General features: G+C 52.3%; 1 protein-coding gene across 1 annotated transcript; it reads right to left on the bottom strand.

Moving 5' to 3' along the window:
- Window positions 1-257: 257 nt before the first annotated feature.
- CHAMP1 (chromosome alignment maintaining phosphoprotein 1) lies at window positions 258-2,826 on the bottom strand (the record flags this gene model as incomplete). The annotated part of the gene is made up of 1 exon (XM_084235981.1): window positions 258-2,826. One exon carries the CDS (start codon window positions 2,824-2,826, stop codon window positions 352-354), a length of 2,475 nt encoding a protein of 824 aa, XP_084092107.1. The 3' UTR covers window positions 258-351.
- Between the last annotated feature and the right edge of the window lie 9,789 nt (window positions 2,827-12,615).

The following is a 12,615-nucleotide window of genomic DNA, read 5'->3' as shown; positions in this document are numbered from 1 at the left end:
GCCTAATTCTAAAACATTCCAACTAGTAATTTCCATTGTCTGAAATTAGCTCGACAGATACACTTTAAAATCGAGCACCACTTGCTCTAGTTACAGGGAATGCCCACATCCTCCACACTATTCAAATACACAACATGAGAGACCGTGTCCAAGTGGAACAGTTTGAATTTACTGAATTACGAGACAGTCACATAAACAAAGGCCATGAAAAAATAACCTGTTTCTTTGTAAAGCTACTGAGACACCAAACACATCCAAACACATCGTCTATGATCCAACAAGACTAGTCAACTAACTCTACCTTCGACGAACGGCTCCGACGGGCCATTGCAGAGCAGCCTCGTTCCAAGGTCAGGTCTGCTGCTCCTCCACTGGGGGCTCAGGAGCTTCCATCAGCTTCTTATTTGCCTCCTCATTGTGCCGGCTTTGACAGTGAGTTAGATGTTTCTTAAAACCTCTTGGGAAATTTGATTCAAAATTACAACGTGGACATTTCAGTAAACTTTGCCCATGGGCTGCTACATGATTTTTGAGGAGAGATTCCAAGAGAAAAGCCTTGCCACAAATGGTGCATTTGTAAGGACTGTGGACATTATGCTTATTTACTAAGTGATGCAGAACAGCGCCCTTTTTCATTGCACGACAGCAGCAAATTTTGCAATAATACTTTCCTTTTCCACGTTTCATGTATTTTGCAATCTCCTCTTCAGAGATAAAAGCCTCTTTTTCTTCCGTAAACTGCAGTACATTTTTGGAGTGCTCTGAGCTAGCCATGTCCATCTTGCTCTCTTTACTAAAATCAAGAGACTCCACATCTACCTGTTCTTGGTCACTACTTGACTCTTGACCCTTCATATCTATTGCATCCAGATCTGTTTTCATATACTCACTGCTACTCAGCTCAGCATCTGAGTTCTCTTGGTTGTCTTTCTTAAGCTTCTTTGAGGAATGAAATAAAGTGTCTTCTAAAAGCTTCTTAGGTGTAGCTAGTATGTCCTCCTGGACCAAAAGATCACACTTTTGATCATCTATGGCTTCTGTCTGCAGCTCATCACCAAGATCAACTGCCTTCTGAGATTCTGAAAACATAGATTTGGGGAGTTCAGGGAAGAGAGCATGCTTCCGGGGCTCTGGGAAAAGGGTGCGTTTTCGTGGCTCAGGAGAAGCAGGAGGGGCTGTTTTGGGAGGCTCAGGAAACAGTGCAGGTCTTCTAGGCTCAGTATCAAGGGAAAGGACAGATTTCCAGATATCAGAGCCTGCTTTAGGGGACTCAGAAGGTCCAGAAGGCCCTGTTTTCCGGGTCTCGGGGAAGACAGGTTTCTGAGGTTCCATAAAAAAGGAAGACTTCCAGAGGTCAGGGGAACCACCACGTGAACTTTTCTGGGACTCAGGAAAATCAAGTGAGGTGGGAGAAGTCTTCCGCTGATCAGGAGAAAGCTTCCAAATCTCTGGAGAACCCGAGGGCTTTCTGAGCTCTGGAGAGCCAGCTGGACTACGCATCTCCGGGGACAGTGGTGAGCCTTGTTTTCGAAGTTCAGGGGACAAGGGAGGGCCTGCTTTACGGAGCTCAGGAGACACGGGGGGAACGGCCTTCCACTGCTCGGGTGACAAGGTAGGTGTCGTCTTCCGCAGTTCTGGTGGGCCAGACTTCCATGACTCAGGAGACGTGGGGGGGGTTTTCCAGGAACCAGGGGAGACTGATGAAGACTTCCAGGAGGCAGGGGACAGGGAGGGTGTCGATTTCCAAGGTCCCGGTGACACAGAAGGAATAGGTTTCCAAGGCCCAGGAGACACCGAGGGAGCAGGTTTAGCCGGCTTCCAAGGTCCCGACGCTGCCGAAGGACTAGATTTCCAAGACCTGGGGGACCCAGGCGGCCCTGGCTTCCAAGAACCCGGGGACACAGCCGGGGCTGGTCTCCTAGGCTCCGGAGAGGCAGCAGGGAATGGCTTCCAAGGCTCAGGAGACTCTGATGGGGACGGTTTCCTTGGCTCTGGAGAGAGCGCCCGGGCTGGCTTTCGAGACTCTGGAGATGCAGATGGGGACGGCCCCCAAGAGTCAGGGGACACAGCCACAACTGGTGACTCTGGAGATGAGGCTGAAGGCGGCCCCAGTACCTCTGGGAAATGGGAGTGTTTCTGGGGCTTAGGGTTAATAAGAGCAGCCTTTATTGGATCAGGAGACACAGGACCAAGTTTCTGTGCTTCTGGAGAAGGAACAGAAACTGGTTTCTGAGATTCAGAAACAACAGGGACTGACTTTGAAAGTTCTGGAGAAGAAACGGGAGCAGGTTTTAGAGGCTCAGGAGAAGAAAGAGGAGGTGCCTGTGGCTCAGGAGAGACAACAGGGCCAGGTTTCTGAGGCTCCAGAGAAGGAAGAGGAGCTGGTTTTGGTGACTCTGGAGATGAAACTGGGCCAAGTTTCTGTGTGTCCGGGGGAAGGGCAGGTACAGGTTTCAGCTCTACTGAATTAGAGGGCATTTTCTGTTGTTCAGAAAGGGGGGGGCTCCTCACAGGATCTGTTTCTCTGTTTAACTGGTTTTTCGGTTTCTCATTCCATTTCTCTGAGGCTGCGTGTGTGGACGTGATGTGATAATACACATTGGAGTACATCTTGCTGGTAAAGAAGCATCTATGGCAATGGAACAGCTTCGCACTTTTCTGGTAAAATATCATTTTACCCAACCCACCAGCATCCATTTCGTCACAGAACTCCGGATGGATGGTGCCCATGTGGATCTGCACGTCCTCATAATCCGCGCCCCTGAACCCGCAGTGGCCACACTCTAGCCGAGCCGGCGCGTCGCGGAGTCCCCGGAACACCTCCATTCTTCTTTCGGCAACACCACACACGATCACGTGCTCTAAATTTTTTTCAGCAGAGCTGCAATAAAGCAGAAATAAATTACCTTCGGCATAGTTTTCACTAAAATGCTGTTTTAATCCATTCTGCAACTGCATCATTAAATAATCCAGAATGGCACATGCATTAGATAGTGTCTCTATGAAGATTTTAAGGAAAAGGAGAGACTCCACTACTTTTCCACACATCACCTCACTGAATCCTCCTAAACATGTGACTCAAGTATGACCTTTCACTGGAGACAACGAAGCTAAGGCTCACAGAAATGACCTGGGTGATACACGGCTCTCAGCGACCCAAGTCTGACCCGAGAATCATCTACTACATGTGGAGTTCAGAGTTCAAATCCATTCAGAGAGTACTTACTAAACTACATCTAACTACAAAAAGGTGGCTTTAAACAAAAAAAAAAAAAAAAAAAAAAAATCAACAGCTAAAAAATACACAACTACTTTACATGAAAAACACATATAAAAGATAAACCTATCTTGTAATGCTTTACCTCTTCTAATATAAAAAATTTTTTTCACCTCATAAATGAACTGCTTCGTACTCCCTGCTGTCCCAGGCACTTGCCTTAAAGGGGTGTCTTGCAGTCTGTGCTTACGTTTTTTGGGGAGCAAGAGTATAAAATCAACAGAGAGGAGGTCAAGGAGAGCCCCCGGGGAGGCAAAGACACCTAGCAGAGAACCCAGGGTGGGGGAAGGCTGACAAGCCCAGGGACTCACACAGAGCATTCTGCGGGCAGGGACTTGCCAGAAGATGACTTCCAGGTCTATGGTCACACCACCCTGAACGCGCCCCATCTCGTCTGATCCCAGAAGCTAAGCAGGGTCGGGCCTGGCTAGTACTTGGATGGGAGAAAAATGACTTGTAAAATTTTAAGCCAGGTTTCTTAGTGGTAAATTAACAGACGCTCGGAATTACACACAAATCGCTCACACAGAACAAGATACTCCAATAGGACCGCCCGGGGCAGCCGCTGCACTCGTGTCATTGAGGACAATTTCTGTGTGTACACAAGTGCAGAGACATAGCCACACATATAGATACTAAAAATACTGTTCTCAAACTTGCATTCATTCTCTCCTCTGGCTCAGGAGAGACAACAGGGCCAGGTTTCTGAGGCTCCAGGAAAGGAAGAGGAGCTGGTTTTGGTGACTCTGGAGATAAAACCAGGCCAAGTTTCTGGGTGTCTAGGGGATGGGCAGGTAGAGGTTTCAGCTCTGATAACCTAGAGGGCATTTTCTGGGATAGCTTCACATATAAAAACAAGTACCAAAGTTCCTTGGGTGCACTGCTGATGGTTCAAAAGTTATTTGCAATTAGAAGGAAACATTTTACCCAACTCGAAGAGCTGTGGTACTGTACATGAACACAGGACCTTCCAATCCCTACTGCTTAGATGAAAACCTGGACCTCACTGTTTACATGAGGTGCAACATTTTTCCTTGATTAGCCATGTATTTTTCTATTCCAGGATATGTCAGTTTGTTTTCTTTCTTTCTTTTTTTTTTTAAGACTTTGTATTTTTTATACAAGAACCGGGGTACAGGCCAGATGTGTGGGAGGGTGAGAGGATTCACCGGAGACAGCCGGGACAGAACAGGCAGACTGAAGAAAAACACTGCTGAGGGGAGCAGCGGGCGAGACAGGAGAGGTCTGCTGTGCCTGCGCCATGTAGGATTCTCACCGGCCAGCCAGGATTGAACTGGCGCTGCAGAGGCTGTGGAGAGCTTCACGGTGCGGCGCTCAACCGCCTGCAACACCAGGGAGGCCCTCTTTCTTTCTTTTAAAAAAGATTTACTTATGCATATAAGAGCTGGGATGCAAATCAAAGGTGCAGGGGGTGAGAGGATCCACCAGACAGAGCCAGGAGCTGCTGAGGGGAGCAGCAGGGAGACAGGAAAGGTCTGCTGCTCCCTGTGGGTCAGCTCCCTGGCCAGGGATTGAACTCGTGCTGCAGAGGCTGCGGAGAACTTCATAGCACTGTGACTCAACACCATGCGCCACCAGGGAGGCCCTATGTACTTCATTTTCTTTGCCCACTTTAAAAATATTAGTTGTTCTTGGTCCTCGACCATAGAAGACATTAAATCCTTTTACTGAAAATATTTTTCCAGTTTATCATTTATTTCGGTTTACGGTATTTTGTCACCATACACAACTACTTTACATAAAAATAAGTGCTTTTTTTTTTTTTTAAAGATTTATTTGCCTTTTTCTTTTTTTTTTTTTTTTTTTTTTTTGGTGGGACCCTCACCGGTGGCCGGGATTGAACTGGCTCTGCAGAGGTTGCGGGCAGCCTCGCAACCCAGCGCTCAACCACTGCGCCACCAGGGGCGGCCCTATTTACTTATTTATACAAGAACCCGGGTACAGGCCAGATTCGCGGGAGGGTGAGAGGATTCACCAGAGCCAGAGCGGGGAACAGAGCAGGCAGAAGGACCGAAGGACACTGCTGAGGGGAGCAGCGGGCGGCAGGAGAGGTCTGTGTGCCATGTGGGACCCTCCTCTGGTGGCCGGGGAGCAGCCGGGGATCGAACCGGCGCTGCAGAGACTGTGGGCAGCTTCGCAACCCAGCGCTCAACCGCTGCGCCACCGGGGAGGCCCAAGACTCTGTGTTTTAAATTATCTTTTCCCACTGCATTACTGTTTTAATTACTTGATATTTTTCCCCAGTGATTTTGATTATTTGTTCTTTTTTCTACATTTGTATCTTTAAACCCATCTGGCACAGGGGCCTCCCTGGTGGCGCAGGCGGTTGAGCACCACATTGTGAAGTTGTCTGCAGCCTCTGCAGTGTGGGTTTGATCCTGGCAAGCAAGCGAGAATCCCACATGGCACACAGATCTCTCCTGTCTCCCCGCTGCTCCCCTCAGTGTATTTTTTTTTTAAGATTTATTTACTTTTTATTTATTTATACAAGCACTGGGTACAGTCAGAAGCCCAGGAGGGTGAGAGAATTCACCAGAGCCAGAGCAGGGAGCAGAGCAGGCAGAAGGACCGAAGCACACTGCTGAGGGGAGCAGCGGGCGGCAGGAGAGGTCTGCGTGCCATGTGGGACCCTCCTCCGGTGGCCGGGGAACAGCCGGGGATCGAACCAGCGCTGCAGAGGCTGCGGGCAGCTTCACAACCCAGCGCTCAACCGCTGCGCCGCCGGGGAGGCCCCCTCAGCAGTGTATTTCAGTCTGCCTTTTCTGCTCCCCACTCTCTCTCTGGTGACTCCTCTCACCCTCCCGCACATCTACCCCGGTTCTTGTATAAAAATAAATAAATCTTTAAAAAAAAAAAAAAAGAATCTAACTCAGAAACATCACCAAGAAAACAACTAGAAATAAGAGATTAATTATCCACCTCAAAGTCGAACGTTCAACACCACTAGATATTAAGAGAAAATCAAAGACGAGTCTCGATCACCCTCTGGCCATGAGCAGCAGCAGCCAACGGCACGAGCACTGAAGAGCCAGGGCTGTGCCATCATTCAGATCAGGGCACATGGTCGCGCAGAAGAAGAGAGGCTAGAGCGTCCTGATGACTCGGTGTTGCTCTTGTCAAGCTGCTAAATCTCTCTGTGCTTTCACTTCCTCTGTTGTAAAATGAATATAGAATTTCAGCGCACAGCAAGCACCCAGCATAAGTGACCACAGTCACGTCTCAAACTCAAAGGTCTGTGTCTCAGAGTTAAAGCCCCATGACATCACGGCTGAGGCTGCCTGCCCCACAGTGGCCCACCCAGATCCTGCCTGTGGCGGCAGAAGGCGCTGCTTCCGTGCTTTCTTACATTTACTTTAAGCAAACTATTACCAGCTTCTCAAGAAATCGGAAATGGCCTTTATGTTCTCCTTTAGGGTCGCACTGACTTAGCTACACCCCTCTCTTGACCTACGTACAGTCCCACTAAGGAAGCAACTTCTTCCTTCCCTGTATACTAACTCAACAAGTTTTACTAACAGTAACTCAAAGTAGGTCCTCAAGAGCCTGTATGTGGGCAATACAGGAGTCACATCACCAGCTGTGAAGGGAGAGGCTTTCTACTCCTGTTCCACAGAAGTGACTGGGCAGACTGTGCTTCGTCAGAAAGGATTTCTTAAGATGCTTCTTGAAAACTTAGCAAATGAAAAGCAGGATACAACGGAACCACACCTCCCAACAGGCTCAGCCGAGCAGCACGCTGCATTTGAGGTCTCTTCCTGCAACGCTCCACCATTCTCTCTCCTTACCCCACTTTTCACTGACCATGCCCCACCTTTTCCCACCCCTTGGGGATTTTACACCAACCCCCTGTTTTACAGCTGCTGCTGTATAGTCATCCCTCCTCTGGACCTGGGCCATGTGGGTTCCAGCCACTTCAGCTCCTCCAATGAGGTCACCCCTCCTTTGGTGTCATTTGCTGCCCGCCTATATCTGCCCGCTGGCCAGCTCCCCCACTCTTCAGAGCCAACCGGCCAACACCACCCACTCCCACCCCTTCAGCCTCTCCCCTGCCCTCTCTCCCAGCTGCCTCTTTTCCTCTTTATACCACCACCTCCTCTGCCCAATCTCAAAGCCTGCTTGATACCAAGTCTCATTACACACATTAGTGCCTCTTAAAGAAAAAGCTGGGGCCTCTCCAGCGGCGCAGTGAGCTGAGCGCAGCACTGTGACGCTGTCCGCAGCCTCTGCAGCGCCGGTTTGATTCCCGGCCAGCCAGGGAGAAATCCACATGGTGAGGCAGACCTCTCCTGTCTCACCCACTGCTCCCCTCAGCAGTGCTTTCGGTCCATCTGCCTGTTCTGCTCCCCACTCTGTCTCTGGTGAATCCTCTCACCCTCCCATGACTCTGGCCTGTACCCCGGTTCTTGTATAAAAATAAATAAAATTTAAAAAAAAAAAGGAAAGAAAAAGCTGAAAATAATGCTATGGAACCTGCTTCTCAAGCCCCATATCCTGTCAGGCATGTGCGCTCTGACACTCATGCACGTTGCGAGATGAGTGGACGCTTTTATCGCATTCTCTAAGCACTTTTCAGTGTGTTCTCACCATACAATAGTCTCCTACACATTAAAAAGTGAGAGATGTCAAAAGCAATTAAAATCTAAAGAGTGATGCTGGTAGAACAACACTTTATAACGGCAAGAGAGTACCTCAGAACGTAGCAGAAACTCGGTCCCAAACGCTTCGTGGCGACAGACTAGCTGGCCAGCCAGGGGCCTCACGGCAGTCTTCAAAGAGCAACAAATCTATGTGGGGTTTCCACTAAGCCACAGAAAATAGCCTGTAGTTCACGGAGGAAAAGGTGAGGCGTCGAACCTGAAAAAATTAAGGCAGCTGAATCAAAACTCCATCTATCAACACGTGCGCCCCTGCAGAACCCTGCCTGCTCCTCCACCGCCCTCCCTCCCACAGCGACTGGGGTCCAATCTGACAAGCCTGGACATGCACTTTATCTTATTTTTTAAAGATTTATTTTCTATTTATTTATGCACACAAGAGCTGGGGTGCAGGCCAGAGGTGCGGGGGGTGAGAGGACTCACCAGAGACAAAGTGGGGAGCAGAACAGGTGGATCTATTGAGATCCACTGCTGAGAGGAGCAGCCGGGAGACAGGAGAGGTCTGCTGCGCCTTGTGGGTCACTCCCTGGCCAGGGATCACAATCAGGCCGCAGTGGCTGGTGGTAGCTTGATAGTGCTGAGACTTTGACACCTGTGTCCCCAGGGAGGCCCTGGACACGAACTTTAATCAAACACTGCCCTTGTATGATCCCAGCTTAGAGTTGCACCAGTTACCTCCCATGTGTGCGACCAAACCCCCCGACGCCCACCATCTAACTCAGAGCTGCTGTGACAAGCACGCAGAAGCTGGTGCTGTGAAGACAGACGGTGGGGAGTGTCGAGGTCAGCGGCGTCACAAAGCAGCACCGCACAGGAAGGGGCGACACAGGTGACAGACCACCAGGAAGCAGAAGGGTGGGGTGTGTCAGTGACAGCTCAGGCTCCCCACTCCCTCCCATGTGAATTTCATGAAGAGAAGGCACCAGGGTCTGGGCACAATGGAAGCAACTAGCAAGGAAGGAGCTGGATGGCAGCTCACAACAACATAGCCAGATCCCAGCATGTCCATCCAGCCCTTCTCTATTCCCGATGCCTTGCAGCCTGAGTTCTGACCCCTGACCTCCCTGCTGCGAGCCTCGGCCCCTCCCAAGCCATCCATCACACTGACAAAGTCACCTCACAAACAGAAAGAACCCAGCAAAACCCACTCCACTATTCCTCCAGGGACCCCTGACACCTCCAGTACAAAACCCGACCGCAGGGGCCTCCCCGGTGGCACAGCGGTTGAGCGCTGGGTTGCGAAGCTGCCCGCAGCCTCTACGGCGCAGGTTCGATCCCCAGCTGCTCCCTGGCCACAGGAGGAGGGTCCCACGTGGCGCGCAGACCTCTCCTGCCGCCCGCTGCTCCCCTCAGCAGTGTCCTTCGGTCCTTCTGCCTGCTCTGCTCCCCGCTCTGGCTCTGGTGAATTCTCTCACCCTCCCATGCTTCTGACTGTACCCAGTGCATGTATAAACAAAACAAACACACAAATAAAATAAATAAAACATGCCTCTATAAAAAAAAAAAACCCGACCGCAGTAGGTGTGACACTTGTAATCTGACCCCATACGAGGCTGCTCTCGCAACACAACGACCCCACAGTCCCCTAGTTCTTCAAACTTCCAGACCACTGACTAAAGTATTCCCGCTAGCTCACACCCCTCTCACGGCCAGTCAGCCTCCAGGCAAGTGCATCCATCCTTCAGGCCTGACTGCTTCCTAGGTTAGGTCCATTCCCCTGGTACAGCAGGGACCCCCCGCCCATTCAGCTGTGACCCTGCACCCCCAGACACTGTATGTGCTCAGTATCTGCTCAGACCGCACATTCTTTCATGAAGATTGGGGAATTGATGTTACAACTACAAGACTCGAGTTACCCAGTATTCTCAGTCGGGGATCACCCTACTTTAAAAACGCAACTTGTGGGCCTCCCTGGTGGTGCAAGGGATTAAGCACCACACTATGAAGCAATCCGCAGCCTCAGCAGCATGAGTTCCATCCCCAGCAGGCCAGGGAGCTATCCACATGGCGCAGCAGACCTCTGCTGGCTCGCTCACTGCTCTCCTCAGCAGTGTTATTTCAGTCAGTCTGCCTGTTCTGCTCCCCTCTGTCTCTGGTGAATTCTCTCACCACCACCTCTGGTAGCATCTCTGGCCTGTACCCCAGCTCTAGTATGCATAAATAAATAAATCTTAAAAAAAAAAAAAAAACACAGCTTGAACTTGAAAAATCTCAAGCCCATACATTTACAATCAACATGTAACAAAGAACCCAAACGGTGTCCTACTGTCTATCTGGACTCTTCCTAGCATCTTGACCAAACTGAAAGATCTTGAAAAGCCAGTACAGTGGGCCCAAATCAACCAGAAGGTCATTATCCAACACTCAGGATCTGGGTAGCAACTGCAGCATGCAGGACGTCCCAGAAGTGCATCCCACAGCCCACACTGCACAGAGAACCCCGGTAGACCTGTCTCCAGCTCTGGGCAGGAGGAACCATATGAGGAATCTGCAGCACATGAGGGATCATGCAACGAAGGAAGCAGTTTTCAAAAACATGTTATCTGTGAGCACAGACAGCTTCAAAAGAAGAACAGCTATGGACGACACAAAAGCTGTCCGAGAAACAACACATGGATGTCGGCTGGAAAACAGGGGTCAGCTCAACAGAAACAGCGCTACAGACCACCCCCCCAGGTGATCCGGGATATGCTGTGACCGGAAGCCAGTCTACCCAGGCCTGGGAGGCCCTCAGAGGGCTGGAGTCCCACCTCTTTATCTCACCCTAGGTACACTGATGCTGAGGAAGAGAAATGACCTGTCCGAGACCACACGTACTAGGTAAGAGGGAGCAACAGGAGAGCCTGACTCAAGACCTCTGGTGACCCCTCCTTTCCCACATGCATGCTGCAGAGCTGAGTCCTAAACGTGCACATGTTCCTTCCAGCTTCAGAATTCCAGCAAGTTTCTTTCTAAATTTCAGAGATCCTGAGTCTAGGAAAGTAATTCTAAACTCAAAATAATAATAAATTCTCTTATCCTACTTTTTGCCTCTACAGACTATGTTTTTTGTTTCTAAAAAACACAAGAACTAATCAATAGCATCTGGCCAGCCACCAGGAATTTTTCAGTGCAGCTCCACGCGACAGCGCGCCACCTCTTCCCACGGAACAAAGTCCAACGTCCTGCAAGTTCAACACCAACGGGCATCTTTTAAATGCACATTTTACATAGAGCTTTTGACGACTGCCTTTACAGAGCACATTTAAAGCACCTGCGTTGCACTACAGCACACACCAGGGCGTTTTAAAAGTTAGTAAGCATTTTGGGCCTCTCTGGTGGCGCAGGCAGTTGAGCGCAGCGCTGTGAAGCTGTCCGCAGCCTCTGCAGCGCGGGTTCGATTCCCAGCCGGCCAGGGAGATTCCCACATGGGCCGGCAGACCTCTCCTGTCTCCCCGCTGCCCCCTCAGCAGCGTATTTCGTCAGTCTGCCTGTTCTGTTCCCTGCTATCTCTCTCTGGGGAATCCTCTGGCCTGTACCCCAGCTCTTGAATGCATAAATAAATCTCTTTAAAAAATAAAGTAAGGGCCTCCCCGGGGGCGCAGCGGTTGAGCGCTGGGCTGCGAAGCTGCCGCAGCCTCTGCAGCACCGGTTCGATCCCCAGCCGGGTCCCACATGGCGGGGAGACCTCTCCTGCTGCCCTCAGCAGTGTACTTCGGTCCTTCTGCCTGCTCTGCTCCCCGCTCTGGCTCTGGTGAATCCTCTCACCCTCCCGGCTTCTGACTGTACCCAGTGCTTGCATAAGTAAATAAATCTTTAAAAAATAAATAAATAAATCAAGCATTTAAAGAGCAGTTTTAGGCTTTGAGAGAAAGTGAAGATTACAGAAACCCCCCCGACAGCCGGCCCTCCCTGCCTCCCGTCCACAGCCCGCGCTCGGAGCGCGTCGCAAGCCTCGCCGCCGCCGGCCTCCGGGACTCCCGCCGCGCCCTGGCGGCCCAGGGCTCCGCCCGGCCTTAGCAGCCGCGGCGAGGCGGGACAGACCGCGCCCGAGCGCTCCGCGGCGCGAGGAGCCCTGACGCCTCCAGGGCTGCCGGCTGCTCCGGGGCTGCCGGCTGCTCCGGGCCCGCCAGGCGCCCCGCCGCCCGGCCCCGCACCTGCCGTCCGCGCCCGCGTCGCGTCGCGCCGCGCCGCAGCGCGCGCTCCTCGCCGCCGCCGGCGGGGCCTGCCCTCCGCGCCCAGGGCGCGCGGGCGCTTCTGGGGCCGCGGCCCACACCCCCCGGGGTGCCGGCGGGCCCCGCCCCGCGGCCGCCGCCAACCCCGCGGGACGCGCCGCGCGCGCGCCGACCCCGCCCCCGCCGGCCGCGCCGCGCGACCCCAGAGCCCGCGGCCGGGCCGGGCCTCCCCGGAGGACGCCCTCCCGGGGCCGACGCGCTCCTGCCCGCCCGACCGCTCTCACCGGCGCGAGCGCGGCGGCGTCCGGGCGCGCTGGGCCGGCGGAGACCGGCTCCGCTCCCGCGCGGTCCGCAAGGCCTCGGCGCGGCGCCCCGAATGGCGGCCAGGCGCGGGCACGAGAGCGGGCGCGCGGGCGGCCGGCAGGGGCTGACGGGAAGCGACGTCGGCGCCGCGCGCCGTCCCGCGCGGGCCAGTCAGATCGCTGATCGCCAGAGCCGTGCGCCGAGC

This window comes from Talpa europaea (genome assembly GCF_964194135.1).
Source record: "Talpa europaea genome assembly, chromosome: 6".
Lineage (NCBI taxonomy): Eukaryota > Metazoa > Chordata > Mammalia > Eulipotyphla > Talpidae > Talpa > Talpa europaea.
Note: the sequence above shows the minus strand (reverse complement) of the source record. Positions and strands in the feature narration are given on the sequence as shown.